Here is a 14,355-nt window from a genome sequence, read left to right as displayed (position 1 = left end):
AGGAACTCCCTAGAAGTAAGTAAGTTACTTGTATAAAGTGTGTGTGCTTGTAGCTATGTGTATGTACAAATGAAAGTCTCTTTTATTAAGCAGATGAACAAATTTTATCTGTTACCACAAATGCATCATAAGCATCTTTGTTTATGCCAGGGGTGGGGAACCTTTTTTCTGCCAAGGGCCATTTGGATATTTATAACATCATTCTTGGGCCATATAAAATTTTCAACTTAAAAATTAGCCTGCTATATTTGGTCAAACATTTAATTAGCTCACCCCTAATACCTTGGCAGGGCCAGACCAAAATATTTCCTGGGTCCAAGGACCGGATATTCCCTAACCCTGTTAGGTACTATGCTGTTTAATCAGTTCAGAAGAAAAATATATTTATTGAAAACTTGGTATGCTAGAATGGATTTTTCTGCATGTTTTGTGGGTTTTGTATTTTTAAAGGAATAAATTGTATTATATTAGTATATACTGTATTTCAAATGAATGACTTGTTTTTTTTCTTTAGAGTTTATAGAAACCTATTCACAAAAATGACATCCTGGTTATATGAATGTCTTTGTGAAGCTGAACTTGCACAGTATTATCCTCATTTTACTGCCCTTGGCCTTCAGAAAATAGATGAATTAGCAAAGGTTACAATGAAGGACTACTCCAAATTGGGAGTCCATGACATGAACGACCGCAAACGACTTTTCCAACTTATCAAAATCATTAAGATTATGCAAGAAGAAGATAAAGCAGTCAGTAGCCCAGAGCATCCTCTTCAGACAAGCAACCTGTACAGCAAGCCTCGGGAGCCCAGATCTGGACCTCGCAGACAATTGCATTTTGATTCTCCTGCTGAACACAAAGACAAAACTACCAGCAACTATGGGTTTGAAATGTGCACTTTATCAGATTTTTCTGCAAATGAACAGAAGTCTCGTTACCTAAAAGTGCTGGAGCACATGCTACCAGATGATTCCCAGTACCAAACAAAAACAAGAATTCTGAATGCCACAGTTGCTGATTCCTATGGGCAAACAGAAACTAACACTTCACTCTTGTCATCAAATCACTTTTCTCCAATACTGGGCGATTGTGATATTCCCATTGTTCAAAGAGTCTCTCATGTTTCAGGGTATAACTATGGAATCCCTCATTCTGTTATCAGGTAACTGTTTGTTTGTTTGTTTGTTTGTTTGTTTGTTTTTGAATGTGGGGAGCCTCAGGCAAGAGCCTCTTCGTGACCAGAGGAGTGCAACCGACTCATTTATAGAAAATGATAGTGAGCAGCTTCTGCATTGATAATAGAAATACCTTGAAAGGGGAAAATTAATGTGGTCTTGGGACTTTCCAGGTGGAAGAAAGATGATATTGTTCATGTACATCAAGCATCTGTTACTTGCCAGGATCCACTATTATTCCTATTGCAGATCTATTTCTATAATTTATTGTATTGTAATATGATACAGTACATCTAGTGCATCCATTAAGGCAAAATAGTTAACTAGCCTTATATAGTGGGGAAAAAATTACACAATCCACAGGATATACATATTTTTTAAGGCTATCAAATTCACTTCAACCAACCAGGAGGTGTAAAGCTTAGTTTAAAAAAGAAAAAAAAAAGTGTAGTTTAATTAAGTAGGTCTTTGGAGCAGTTTACCTGCACATATTAAAATACGGTCCTGATTTTGAGTACCTTCTACAACTCCAGGCCTGGAAGAACAGATGATTTTGGTGACTTCAAAGAGTAAGACACTTTTGTTAGAGTTTAGGGTTTGAGAGTCAGGGTGACAATAAGTTATTTTCACCCAATGCTTCAAATTAGAATTTTAAATAAGGTTCCTAAAGAGGTGAAATATCAAGTAATAATACTAACACTGGCATAATAGAAAAAAAATTTTAAATAACATGTATTGCTTGTTTTGTTACTTTAAAACTTTAGATGGTGAGTTATGGAGAAACAAAATATTTTGTTAAGCCACATTTCCTCTTTTTAAAGCCATTCATACCTTAAAACAAGATACTAGTCTTATATTGGCTAAGGTTTCAGAGGATCATAATCAACCAGTTCTTTTATTTAAAAAAAATAGAAGCCTCAATGTTTAAGGTAAAAGTACCTTTAATAATTTGAAATACATAAGTGAATTTCATAAACTTTTGGGAGTTTCTGAAACTTTTGGGAGGGGTTGGTTTAGCAGAGCATAGAACATAAAGTACTGTTTTCTTTCCATTGTGATAGGACTAGATAGTCTTGTTACCATAAAAAATATTCTTTAAAAAACACAAAAATTAGTAATAAAAATATATATTTGTTCTTGGTGAAAGAATATTTTCTTGGCTATTACAGCCTTTTGTTGAACAACACATAAAAATCTAAATTGGAGTTATTTATAAGTAGATTAAAGATAACACTGCATTATTTATTTGGACAGAATGGATATTTTAGTTTAAATATTGCTATGTAATTTACTTGGCAAATATTAAATACCACCTCTGCTAGGCTCAATTCTGGATATAAAGATTATGATATCTGGAGACTCTTAATCTTTTAGGGGGCAGGATAAGTGGGAAGACAGACAACCAACCGTATGATGAGATAAGTGCTATTATAGAGGTTGATATGTGACAAACCCAGAGCAAAAGCTGTTCAATTTAACTTTCTCATCTTTTATATTATTATTACCTCACTCTTCCCATTCTTTATTATACAGAATAGGATAATAAAGGGTGGGATTATGTCCTACCCATTATAAGTTAAAAATATCACACAACACAATATCCAAAAAAATAACTGGCAATCAGTACACTATAGAGCAGTGATTTTCAACCTATTTCATATCATGGCACACATAAACTAATTACTAAAATTCTGCAGCACACCAAAAAAATCTATTTTTTGCTGATCTGACAAAAAATAGGTATAATTTTGATTGATTACACACACAAAAAAAGTTATAGTAGTTACCTCTCCTTTCTGCTCCAAAGTGACTTTTTTTAAAAAAGTAAGTGCCTATACTTGTACATAAGGATTTCTGGTACCAAGAATTAACCAATCAGATACAACCTTATTATGTGACGTGACTAATAAGATGTAATTGTGTTATATGACTTATATATCTATGGTTCAAGACAGGGCATTCACATCCATCAGCTATTGTGTTGGCTGTTGTCATTTTTTAATTTGAAAATCTAAGAGAAAAGAGGTCAGTACCCTTGAATAAATAGTCAGGTATTACATGTGTTTGTTTGTTTTTAATATATTTTATTGATGAGAGAGAAGCATCGATCGGCTGCCTCCTGCACACCCCCTATTGGGGATGTGCCCACAACCAAGGTACATGCCCTTGACCGGAATTGAATCTGGGACCCTTCAGTCCACAGGCCAACGCCCCATCCACTGAGCCAAACCGGCTAGGGCAGGTATTACATGTTTTAAAAATTCTTGCGGCACCTGTTGAAAATCACTGATGTAGGGTATCCGTTGTTCACCTTCCTAATCACTTGCCTGACTGGGAGCTTCGGTTCACTGCCATTGTCCAGCATCATGAGAGAGTATCTTACCACATATCACTAGCCTGGGAAAAGATCAATATTCAAAATTTGAAGTGCAGTTTCTACTGAATGTGTATCTCTTTCACACCATTATAAAGTCATAAAATCATAAATTGAGCCTTTTAAGTCGGGGACTGTCTGTATTAGAGAAATAGAGATAAGAAATACATTTCCCCCAATAAATCCTCAATATTGCTTTCTCACCCATACCCCAAGTAACAGACAAGGTTTCAGAACCCTGAGAAACTCTCTCACCAAGTTAAGGCTTGTTAGGCATTCGTTTTGAGTGCCTCAACTCAGATACATTCAAAATAAATTGCTGGCCTCAGAATTGTAATAGAAGTCTAAGGTATTTAGAGAACTGGTTGCCTTGACTTAAGACTTGAATAGATCTAACTCCAGCTGTCTTAACTCTTTGCCTGTCAAACAGATATAGTTTATTTCTTCTAGGGAAGACTGGGCCTTAAAACCAGAGCCTTTAAAAATATATACGTTTTTATTGATTTTTAGAGAGGAAGGGAGAAGGAAAGATAGAAACATCAACAAGAGAAAAACATTGATCAACTGCCTCTTGCACCCCCCCTGCCAGGAATCGAGCCTGCAACCCAGGCATGTGCTCTGACTGGGAATCAAAACAGTGACCTCTTGGTGCATATTTGATCCTCAACCACTGAGCAACACCAGTCGGGCTAAAACCAGAGCCTTTTAAAAGAATATTCATTCCTTTTCTCCCTTGAACTTGAAAACTACAGTCTTTTTGTCTAATGACCCATCCTAGAGTCCCTGGTCAATTTTGAAAAGGACATTGTCCTGCTTAATTAGCTTTATACAAGTAGGGCATTAATACTCACCAACAACTAGAGACTTTGACATAAAGCCCTTGTTAAAATGATGCATTAAGCCTGGCCAGTGTGGCTGAATGGTTGAGCATCGACCCACTAACCAAGAGGTCGCAGGTTTGATTCCCAGTCAGGGCACATGCCTGAGTTGCAGGCTCACCCCCCAGTAGGGGGCGTGCAGGAAGCAGCCAGGCAGCCAATAGATGTGTCTATATCTCCCCTTCTCTCTAAAATCAGTAAAAACATTTTTTTTTAAAGATGCATTAAAATTTTGCTTTTTCACCAATGTCACTCCAATAAATTCAATAAAAATTTAATTTTGCTTTTTCTTGTAAAAAATGAAGCATATGCAAAAGAAGGGAGAATAGCACAATGAACCAGCATATGCCCATCATCCACTTTTAATGATTGTGAAGATTTTGTCACACTTAACCCCAAAATTATATGTTTTTTTAAATTGTGCTATATAGCCGTGACTGGTTTGGCTCAGTGGATAGAGCGTCGGCCTGCGGACTGAAAGGTCCCAGGTTCGATTCCAGTCAAGGGCATGTACCTTGGTTGCGGGCACATCCCCCCAGTGGGAGGTGTGCAGGAGGCAGCTGATCAATGTTTCTCTCTCATCGATATTTCTAACTCTCTATTCCTCTCCCTTCCTCTCTGCAAAAAATCAATAAAATATATTTTTGAAAAATAAATAAATTGTGCTGTACAGGCAGTCCTTGGGTTACGTCGGACTCGACGTACGTCGTTTTATGGTTACATTACCATCTCCCATTTACAGTATTTATAAAAAAAAAGTTCCATCATTTTGATGTATGTACATATGTGCTTTATGTTTTTTATCATTTATTTACCACAAGTAAGGTCAGGAATTATCTTTTAAATTTTTTTTACTGTTTCACTTCATTACTGCTGTGTATGTGCTCCATGTGAGTGACGTAGCTGCTAATGTAGGTGGGTTCTGACTTACGGCGAAAGTCACGCTGTAGGAACGGAGCTCCAACATAACCCGAGGACCTACTGTATGTGGCTAAAAAACAAAATGTCTTTATACATTTACTATAAATTAATTTGCCACTTTTTACTAATTTAGATCCTTTCAAAAAAATCATTTCCTAGCCAATTAGAGGGCTCATAAAAATTGAAATTGACATGAAACAATGATATAGTGAAATAATCTTATTTAAAATCTATATATATAAAAGCTAAGTGACCAGAACGCCGGAATGACTAGAACAACTGGTCACTATGACATGCACTGTGGCTAGACAACGGACTGATTGGGGGACGGCCCCTACCCCAGCTGACCCCAACTGGATCGGGGATGGGGCCGGCTGGCCAACCTCTCATGGTCCCTTGCCCCAGCTGGCCCCGCCCCTGATCGAACCTCGACTAGGGGCGGGGCCAGTGGCCAACCTCCTGAGGCCCCTACCCTCCACTGGCCCGGCCCAATCAGCCCCCATCGGGGCAAGCCAGCCGGCTGGACCCCACCCATGCACAAATTTGTGCACTGGGTCTCTAGTATATTATAAAAGGCTTTTTAGGAGTTATTAATCAAATTCTAAAGTGCAAAAGAAGGGAATCATTTGTCTTGCTAAGATATTCTTAGTATATTCCAAAGGCATTGTTTCTTGTAAACTCCTACTTTCAAGAATCCCATTTTCTTGTTACCTAGCTTAAGAGGAATTTATAGATAAGAGGTCAATTTTTAGATATATACATATATACCATCATTAGGCTCAGCAAGTAAACCTGATGAATTTTGTATCCCTAACCCAAGGGACTATTTGCCTCAAATATTCTAGATATAAAGATTGATTAGTTCAAATAAAATAAATTTAAAAAATAAAGATTGGTGAGTTCACTGAAGAAATGCATCTGAATAGAAGAATGAATTTAGTGATGGACAGAACCAGTCATAAAATTATCCTAGAAAGAAGAAGTATAGAATCAGATTCTAAAATAAATACATATTGCCGTAGCTGGTTAGAGCTCAGTGGATAGAGCGTCAGCCTGCGGACTGAAGGGTCCCAAGTTTGATTCCAGTCAAGGGCACATGCCTAGGTTGCCGGCTCGATCCCCAGTAGGGGGCATGCAGGAGACAGCTGATGAATGATTCTCATCATTGATGTTTCTATCTCTTTCTCCCTCTCTCTTCCTCTCTAAAGTCAATAAAAATATTTTTTAAAATAAATACATATAAGGGTGGGGAGAAAGAAAGTATGAGAACAAGACATAATATATTTGGAAAGTATGAGAACAAGGCAGAATATATTTGGAAGAAACAAGGGAAAAGTACATAAAAACATACCACCTAATTCAAGGTAAATTCAGGTAAGATTAAAAAAACATTATATTGAATGATCAAGAAAACGGTAGATGTACAAGAATAATTGGATTGAAAGGAAACAAGGGTTCAGATCTTAGAAAGGCCTTGGAGGGACATATTGCATTCAATTTTGAGGTTTTGATAGCCTGAGTTTTGCGGGCATAAAGAAAGCATCCATCATCCATCATTAGAAACCTTTTGGAAGACCACATCTGGAAGCCAAACACATGTTTTAGAGCTAAAGCAAAGTTTTAGGGTTTTGTTGTTTTCTTCAGTAAGGACAAAGGGTGGGGTGTAATAGGGATAGAGAGAAGTAATCAGGAGGATTTAGCTAATAACTTTCTCAGTCTTGCATTCTTGTTCTTTTTCTTTGGTTAATATATAACTATATAACTCTCTCTCTCTCTCTCTCTCTCTCTCTATATATATATATATATATATATATATATATATATATATACATATATATATATATATATATATATATATATATATACTGTTTTACAACAAAATGTACTGATACTTTGCTCTCTTAAGTAGCCTTATCCTATTGTTAAAAATTAAAGCCCACTTATGAACATACTGTATCAGACAGAACACCTCAGAGAAAGAGAATCCTTGGACTGAGATGGAGAAAATCAGAGTTTGTGTTCGAAAACGCCCTCTGGGCATGAGGGAGGTACGCCGTGGAGAAATTAATATTATTACTGTAGAAGACAACGAAACTCTACTTGTTCATGAGAAGAAAGAAGCAGTTGACCTCACACAATATATTCTGCAGGTATGATGCTTTCCTTTTGTGTTTGGAACTAATATTACCAAGTATGTCAAATTTTTGCTTTTTGTTTAAGTGACAGTATACAAATTCTAAATTCCAGTTTCTGGTTTGGTATTGTCATTCATCCCTGATGTGACAGTACATTAAATCATTGATACCCTGGACCTTTGCTTTTTTTTAACATCATGCAGTGGGGATACGAAAACATAATTTCTCTACTCTGATGCAGTAGGGTTGTATCATACATCCACTTAATATGCTTTATGTGAATTTAATGATAGAGTGGAACCTTGTTTCTCGAACTTAATTTGTTCCGGAAGGCTGTTCGAAAACCGAATCATTTTTTCCTATTAAAAATAATGTAAATGGAATTAATCCATTCCAGACGCCTAAATGGTTCCCTGTTTTAACCTTTCTTATATATAGTACATGTCTATTGTACTGTTTAACTATAAATAAACACATTAATAACAAAAAAGACATGAAATGTAAATGAAAATTTAATAATTATAAACAGCAACAAAAGCAAAAAACCACAAAAATATTCACAATATACTGAGATTTTAGCATTGGTAAACTGACTTGTATTCCCACATTCTCTCCTTTTTTTGTCACCTCACAGATGCATGACTGATCATATAGGTTTAAGCATGAAAGGGTTGTCAGATTGAGAAGCAAATTGTTCGAGATGGGAGACATTCAAGAAACAAGGTTCCACTGTACATATTCAGCAAAAGGGGGTGGGGAGGGGGTGTGAAGGGATAAAAAGAATTTAAATAATGAATTGGTGATCGGACTAGTCACTGAGCATATACCCCAAAGTTATTATGAGGTGGTCACACATTCTCAGTTCTCACCTGTCTCTCCCAGTGTGAACTTCTCACTCTGTTGAGTGTGAGTCTGGAGTTTAATAATAGAGGATATATTTTCAAGCAACAAAGCCCTAGATTGCAAGCCAACTGCTTATTTTGATTCCCAACTGTCTTTGAATTTAGATTTAATTTGGTGGAAATTGGGCTCTTTGAGCAGACCTCTTTGTACAGGGTAGTGGGTGAACATAATCCAGGGATATAATGTCGCATGTAATATATAAGGGTTTAAATAAAACACTAGTTGCTCAAACACACAAAAAATGTTCAATCCCTGCCAGAATGATCATGAAGAGTCCAAGGAGAAAGGATTTGGTATTGAAATAAGTTCTAAACTGATAGCTCTTCAGTCTCATAGGGAAGCAGCAAACCCCATAGATGGAAGATGTTGTAACTTAGGTACTCCTAAAATTGTGAAGCAGTTGTGAATAATCTAAATGGGGATTAGGACTTTCTCTTACTCTGAATCTGCCTCCCTATGACATTCATATTATATTCATTCTCCTCTTCTCTTTGCTCTCACACTCACTCTTTTGCCTCAAAACCCAGTGATTGGTAGAAAGAAAAAAAGTGGTAAGTAATCTAGTGAGCTAGCAGTTCACCTTAGCCAACTGAAATCTTACTCTACTGGAACAAACCCTTTAACATTGAAGTCAAATTGTTACTGCTTTCCCCCCTTTTACACTTGCATTCTTCTTTGGTGGCCAAAATTGGGTTTAAAAGTAACGTTCAAAATAATCCACTGCCTCCTCAGTGGGCACTAAATTACTAGGCCACTATATAACTAACCCAGACTCTTTAATAGCTTTATCGATTGCTGGTCAATGCACAGTCTATTAGGTTTAGGTGGGAGGTATTTATTTTGAAGATGGTCCAAATGATCAATTAGTTGTAATGAAATCTAGTATAGCTACTTACAGCCATAGTAATAGCCCTATCCAATCACCATCCACCCAGGACTGCCTTAATGATGCTCCTGTCACAATATTTCCCTCTGGGAGGCATCAGCTTATCTTTTGTATTTTTCCATTATCCCAAAACACAATAACCTTACCTCTTTGTTATTACCATTGATCAATATTTATTGAATACCTATAATTTCCATAGCACTTTCTCTTCCGTTTGAACTTTGGACCTTTGCTCTCATAGGTCAAAGTCCTTACCTATCAATGCTATAATATAAAAGTGTTGGGAGGGCTCCCTCCCTTTTTTTCCTTTCTTCAGTAGAGGAAAGAAAAGGGAGGTTATAGCAAATAAATATTGATCCAAGATTCTTAGAGCTTTATTTTTAAACTTATTTAGGAATTAAAGCAATATGTTTGTGCTCGTTAAATATTCTATCCTTTCACATCTTTTGTGACTTAGTCTATATGGTCATATACATGTAGTGTGCTAAACTGCTTACCATTAAATTTCCTTTCAATATAGTAAGTGAAAAAACAAGGAAACAAAGCTGTATGTTTCAATCCAATTTATTTTATTTTTGTTTATTGATTGATTTTTTTTAGTGAGAGAGGGAAACATTAATTTGTTGTTTCACTTATTTTTACATTCATTGGTTGATTTATGTATGTGTCTTGACCGGGATCGAACCTGCAACCTTGGTGTATCGGGACAACACTTCAACCATCTGAGCTACCCAGCCAGGGCTCCAATTTCTTTAATAAAGAAAAAATATTAGAGGGAAAAGAAAGATGGTACTGAAACATATCAAAAGTCAATGGTGGTGAGAGCATTTATGATCTTGCTTACTAGCAATGTCATCAATTTGGCTGAAATAAACTCCTATAAAAAATAATTTTTTTTAAGTCAACAGTGGCTATCTCTGAGTAGTAAGATTTACAAATAATTTTAATTTCTTCTCTATTGTTTCCCATGTTTTTTGAATCTAGAGTTGGCTGTGTTACTCATTTTATGTGGACAAAGAAAAATTTTGGAATATGATAGATTCACCTATTTCAAAATCAAAGGGCACAAAAATGTATGCAGTGAGAAGTGTCTCTCTAATCCCATTTTCTCTTTGAAGGCAACCAATATTACCTGTTACAAGGTACAAGACTACCTGTATCTTCCCAGAGATATTTTATAAATACACATTACTTTTATGGTCTGAAAAGAAAACTTACATAAAACATAAACTATGGAACCCTGATCATATCAAGGTCAAAGTGAGTGTAAATCCACTCTCATTGATAAAGTATGATCAAATGAAAGTCCTTTGTGATGCAAAGGAATTTATGAATTATAATAATTTTGCATGTTTACATATCCTTCATGAAAATACTTATAAAAGTACTGGAAAACTTGATACCTGAATTCTATTGAAAGGTAAGATACTAATCCTTTTCATCAATTAATTTTTTTCTAAGATGTTTTACTCAAGATCTAAAGTTATTTACTAATACTTAGAGAAGAAAAGGAAAAACAGCCATTATGTAAAAGCCAAAAAATGTATTCCCACATTTACTTCTGTTCATTTGTTTCTTATTTTCTTGAGAGGTGTCAAATATATAAAATGTATCTTGTTTTTTATTTCATACTTAACTATAAAGATCATTGATGAGATTTGAGCAATGAATGGATTTGACTCCTTGCTTAAAGACCAGTTATGAGTTATATATAAATCATGATCACTAAAGTCAGATTTTAGATATATATTTTATTCTTTTTTTAAAAATTTATTTTATTGATTTTTTTTATAGAGAGGAAGGGAGAGGGATAGAGAGTTAGAAACATTAATGAGAGAGAAACATTAATCAGCTGCCTCCTGCACACCCCCTACTGGGCATGTGCAACCAAGGTATATGCCCTTGACTGGAACCGAACCTGGGACCTTTCAGTCCACAGGCCAACGCTCTATCCACTGAGCTAAACTGGTTAGGGCTATATTTTATTCTTTATTATTGCCATTTTCAAGCTTAATAAAAAGTATAATGAACCTGCATATACCCTATCACCCGGATTTAACAATTATGAACATTTTACTGCTCTTGAAATCATATTATATTTTCAAAGTACTTAAAGTTCACAGATCTCTTTTTTTTCCATTGCCTCTTAAATACTTTATTATTTATTTATTTGTTTACATTTTAAAAATTTTATTTACAGATCTCTTAATGATGCTGCACAGATTCATTATTTTCTCACCTTCCAACTTCTGGAGATTTTTTCCTGATAAATTCGGCTTTGTGGCCCCAGTTTCTTCTTAGATGACCTAACAATTTTCCATTGTAATGTAATGTAATGTAATAGTACATGAAACAGTATTGAACCTGAGGTAGAGTCACCCACAGTAAATTGACCCAAGTACACTTTTCTGGACTTGCCCATACAATTTTTCCTTAACCAGATATTACAGCAGGTTCAAAAAGTAGCAGACGATAGGACCTCATATCTCATTCATTATGAATGGACAGCCATTATGATGCTGTCCATTCAGGCTTGAAATTTGGGAGTCATCTTAGATTCATTTCTCCAACTTCTCACATCCAAATTTTTCATGCATTTGTCTCCTTTACTTCCATTATTAACATCTAATTTAGATCCTTTTTACCTCACCCTGAACTACCTAATGTTCCTGTTCCCCAGTCCATTCACAGTGTGAAGCCAGATTAATCTTCCAATAAAATGGCTCAGATTATCTCTCTTCCTTGTAAAGTTTTTTTGTTGCCCTTTTTTATTCTTTGCTGAATTAAATATGAACATTTCACCCCCTCTCTTAGTCCTAAGACCTCTACAACATAGTCGTAACTCATTCTAGTCTTCTTGTTTACTTTTCTACCTACCAAGATCCTATATTTCAACCACATTAAATTCTTCCTGTTCCCTAAACATTCCTTGTGCTTTCCTGCTTGGACTCATGTTCCCACAGTGCTTACTTAGAATACCTTTATCTCGGCCTCTCAAATTTCTCTTCTTTCCCCATGGCTCATTCTCAGTACAGTCTTTTTCATAGTCTTTCCCAATCAGGAAATATGTTTCTCTTTTGAATTTCACATGTACTTATCTTTCAAGTTTTTTTCTACCTTTAATCATCTGTATTAACATCTTTAGGTGGTAGAGTGGGGTAATGGCAGGTAATATCTTTATCTTTGGGCCCCTTGAAGTGCCTACTGTAATACACATGCTACCAGATGAGCAGTAAATGTTTATGAAATTAGAAGTTAAGCTATGTAGCCCTGGCCAATGTTACTCAGTGACTAGACTGTCGGCCCACCCACTGGAAGGTTTCAGGTTTGATTCCTGATCAAGGGCATGTACCTGAATTTCAGGTTCATCCCCAGCCCAGGGGGGGAAGGGTGTGCAGGAAATAACCAGTCAATGCGTTTCTCATGTCAGTGTTCCCCCCTCTCCTTTCCCCTTCCCTCCCTCACTTCCTCCTTCCCTCCCTTCCACTCTGTAAAAATCAATGGAAAAAATATCCTCGATGAGGATTAAAAAAAAAAGTTGAGCTATGTAACCTATAGAATGGAGGTCTTCCTCCAGAATTTCTCCCAATTGTCAAATACGTTAGCAGTAGCTGGGCATATGAAATATGAGGATAATCTCCATAGAATTCAGTTTCTCTCCTGGATCTACAGAGGATTGGCTCACTCTTGTACTCATCAATTTAATTTATAAAAATTGTGTGTCTTCATTTTTTTACATTATAAGAAAATGTCTAACAGAGATCTCAAGTAAAAGAAGACCCTGTCACTTGACAGTTATTGATTGCTTGTTTATTCCTAAGTTTGTCACGGTCAGTTACTATTAGTTTAAAGATGTATTTGTGCCTTTATCATGTGCTAATTAGAATAGTGGTGAAGAAAATGTCTCTTTCTATAAAAACCAAATTTCTTTTTCAGCATGTTTTTTATTTTGATGAAGTCTTTGGTGAGGCATGCACCAATCAGGATGTATATATGAAGACTACTCACCCACTCATTCAGCATATTTTCAATGGGTATGATAATAATTTTTGCTTCTCTTGCTTTTTATTTTCTATTTTCCATAAATCATGTTTTAAAAAACAAATATGAGCTATGCTTTTTTGTTCCTTTGAATTAAACATTAATTTGTGTTTTGATCTTACAAATTTAAATTAATCTCTTCTGAAAAATTTTGTGTCTCTATTTATAGAATTTACCAAGCATTTAGAAATTTTCAGCAAAATTTTCTTTTACACTGATGATATTGATTCTCTGTGCTTAGTGGAAAAATATAAGCTGACAACAATATAATTTCATCAAAGTCCTCAGAATAAAAAGGTTTTAGTGGTCATAGTTAGTTTGAACTTTTTATATATATATATATATTTTATTGATTTTTCACAGAGAGGAAGGGAGAGGGATAGAGAGTTAGAAACATCGATGAGAGAGAAACATCAATCAGCTGCCTCTTGCATACCCCTGACTGGGGATGTGCCCGCCACAAAGGTACATGCCCTTGGCCGGAATCAAACCCGGGACCCTTCAGCCCACAGGGCGACGCTCTATCCACTGAGCCAAACTGGTCAGGGTGTTAGTTTGAACTTTTGATACTAGGAGTTATATATTCTGGCTATTAATTTTTTCCTTGGAGTAGGATAGGTAAGTGACTGTCAGTGATCTCTCTTTCATAAATATATATTTTTAAATTTGAAATAATTATTTACACTTAGTAAATATTAAGGTAGTAGGGACTTCTGTTGTATATTTAAAATGTAGGCATGTTTGTCAAACAATCTGCTAGAGTCACAGATTTCAGAGTATTTTCACTTTTATTTTTTTAAAAAACTTTCACAATATTAAAAAAACTTGAAGTGTAATTTATATGCAGTAAGATACACAGATCTTAAGAAGTATTCAAGTTTAATGAGTTTTGATAGTTGTATACATCCAACTAACCAATACCTGGAACAAGATACAGAACATTTCCACCACCCCAGAAAGTTTTCTTGTGTCCCTTTTAGTTAATTCCACACCATCATCCTCAGATCTTATATAACCTCAGACCTGCTTTCTGTCACTAGAA

At 35.6% G+C, this 14,355-nt stretch overlaps 1 protein-coding gene across 2 annotated transcripts in view; it reads left to right on the top strand.

Moving 5' to 3' along the window:
• Nucleotides 1–521: 521 nt before the first annotated feature.
• KIF24 (kinesin family member 24) overlaps nt 522–14,355 on the top strand; it is a gene marked incomplete at its 5' end in the record, with an annotated part of 46,245 nt that continues 32,411 nt past the window's right edge. Inside the window, 3 exons of one of the 2 annotated variants that reach the window (XM_081103659.1) lie at nt 522–1,162; nt 7,309–7,498; nt 13,209–13,306. In XM_081103659.1, coding sequence (XP_080959785.1) covers nt 540–1,162; nt 7,309–7,498; nt 13,209–13,306 — 911 coding nt within the window. The remainder of the gene's footprint in view (nt 1,163–7,308; nt 7,499–13,208; nt 13,307–14,355) is intronic. The other variant, XM_081103658.1, reaches the window with a different exon arrangement.

Source organism: Myotis nattereri (genome assembly GCF_964212035.1).
Source record: "Myotis nattereri genome assembly, chromosome: 12".
NCBI lineage: Eukaryota > Metazoa > Chordata > Mammalia > Chiroptera > Vespertilionidae > Myotis > Myotis nattereri.
This window is presented reverse-complemented; position numbering and strand designations above follow the sequence as displayed.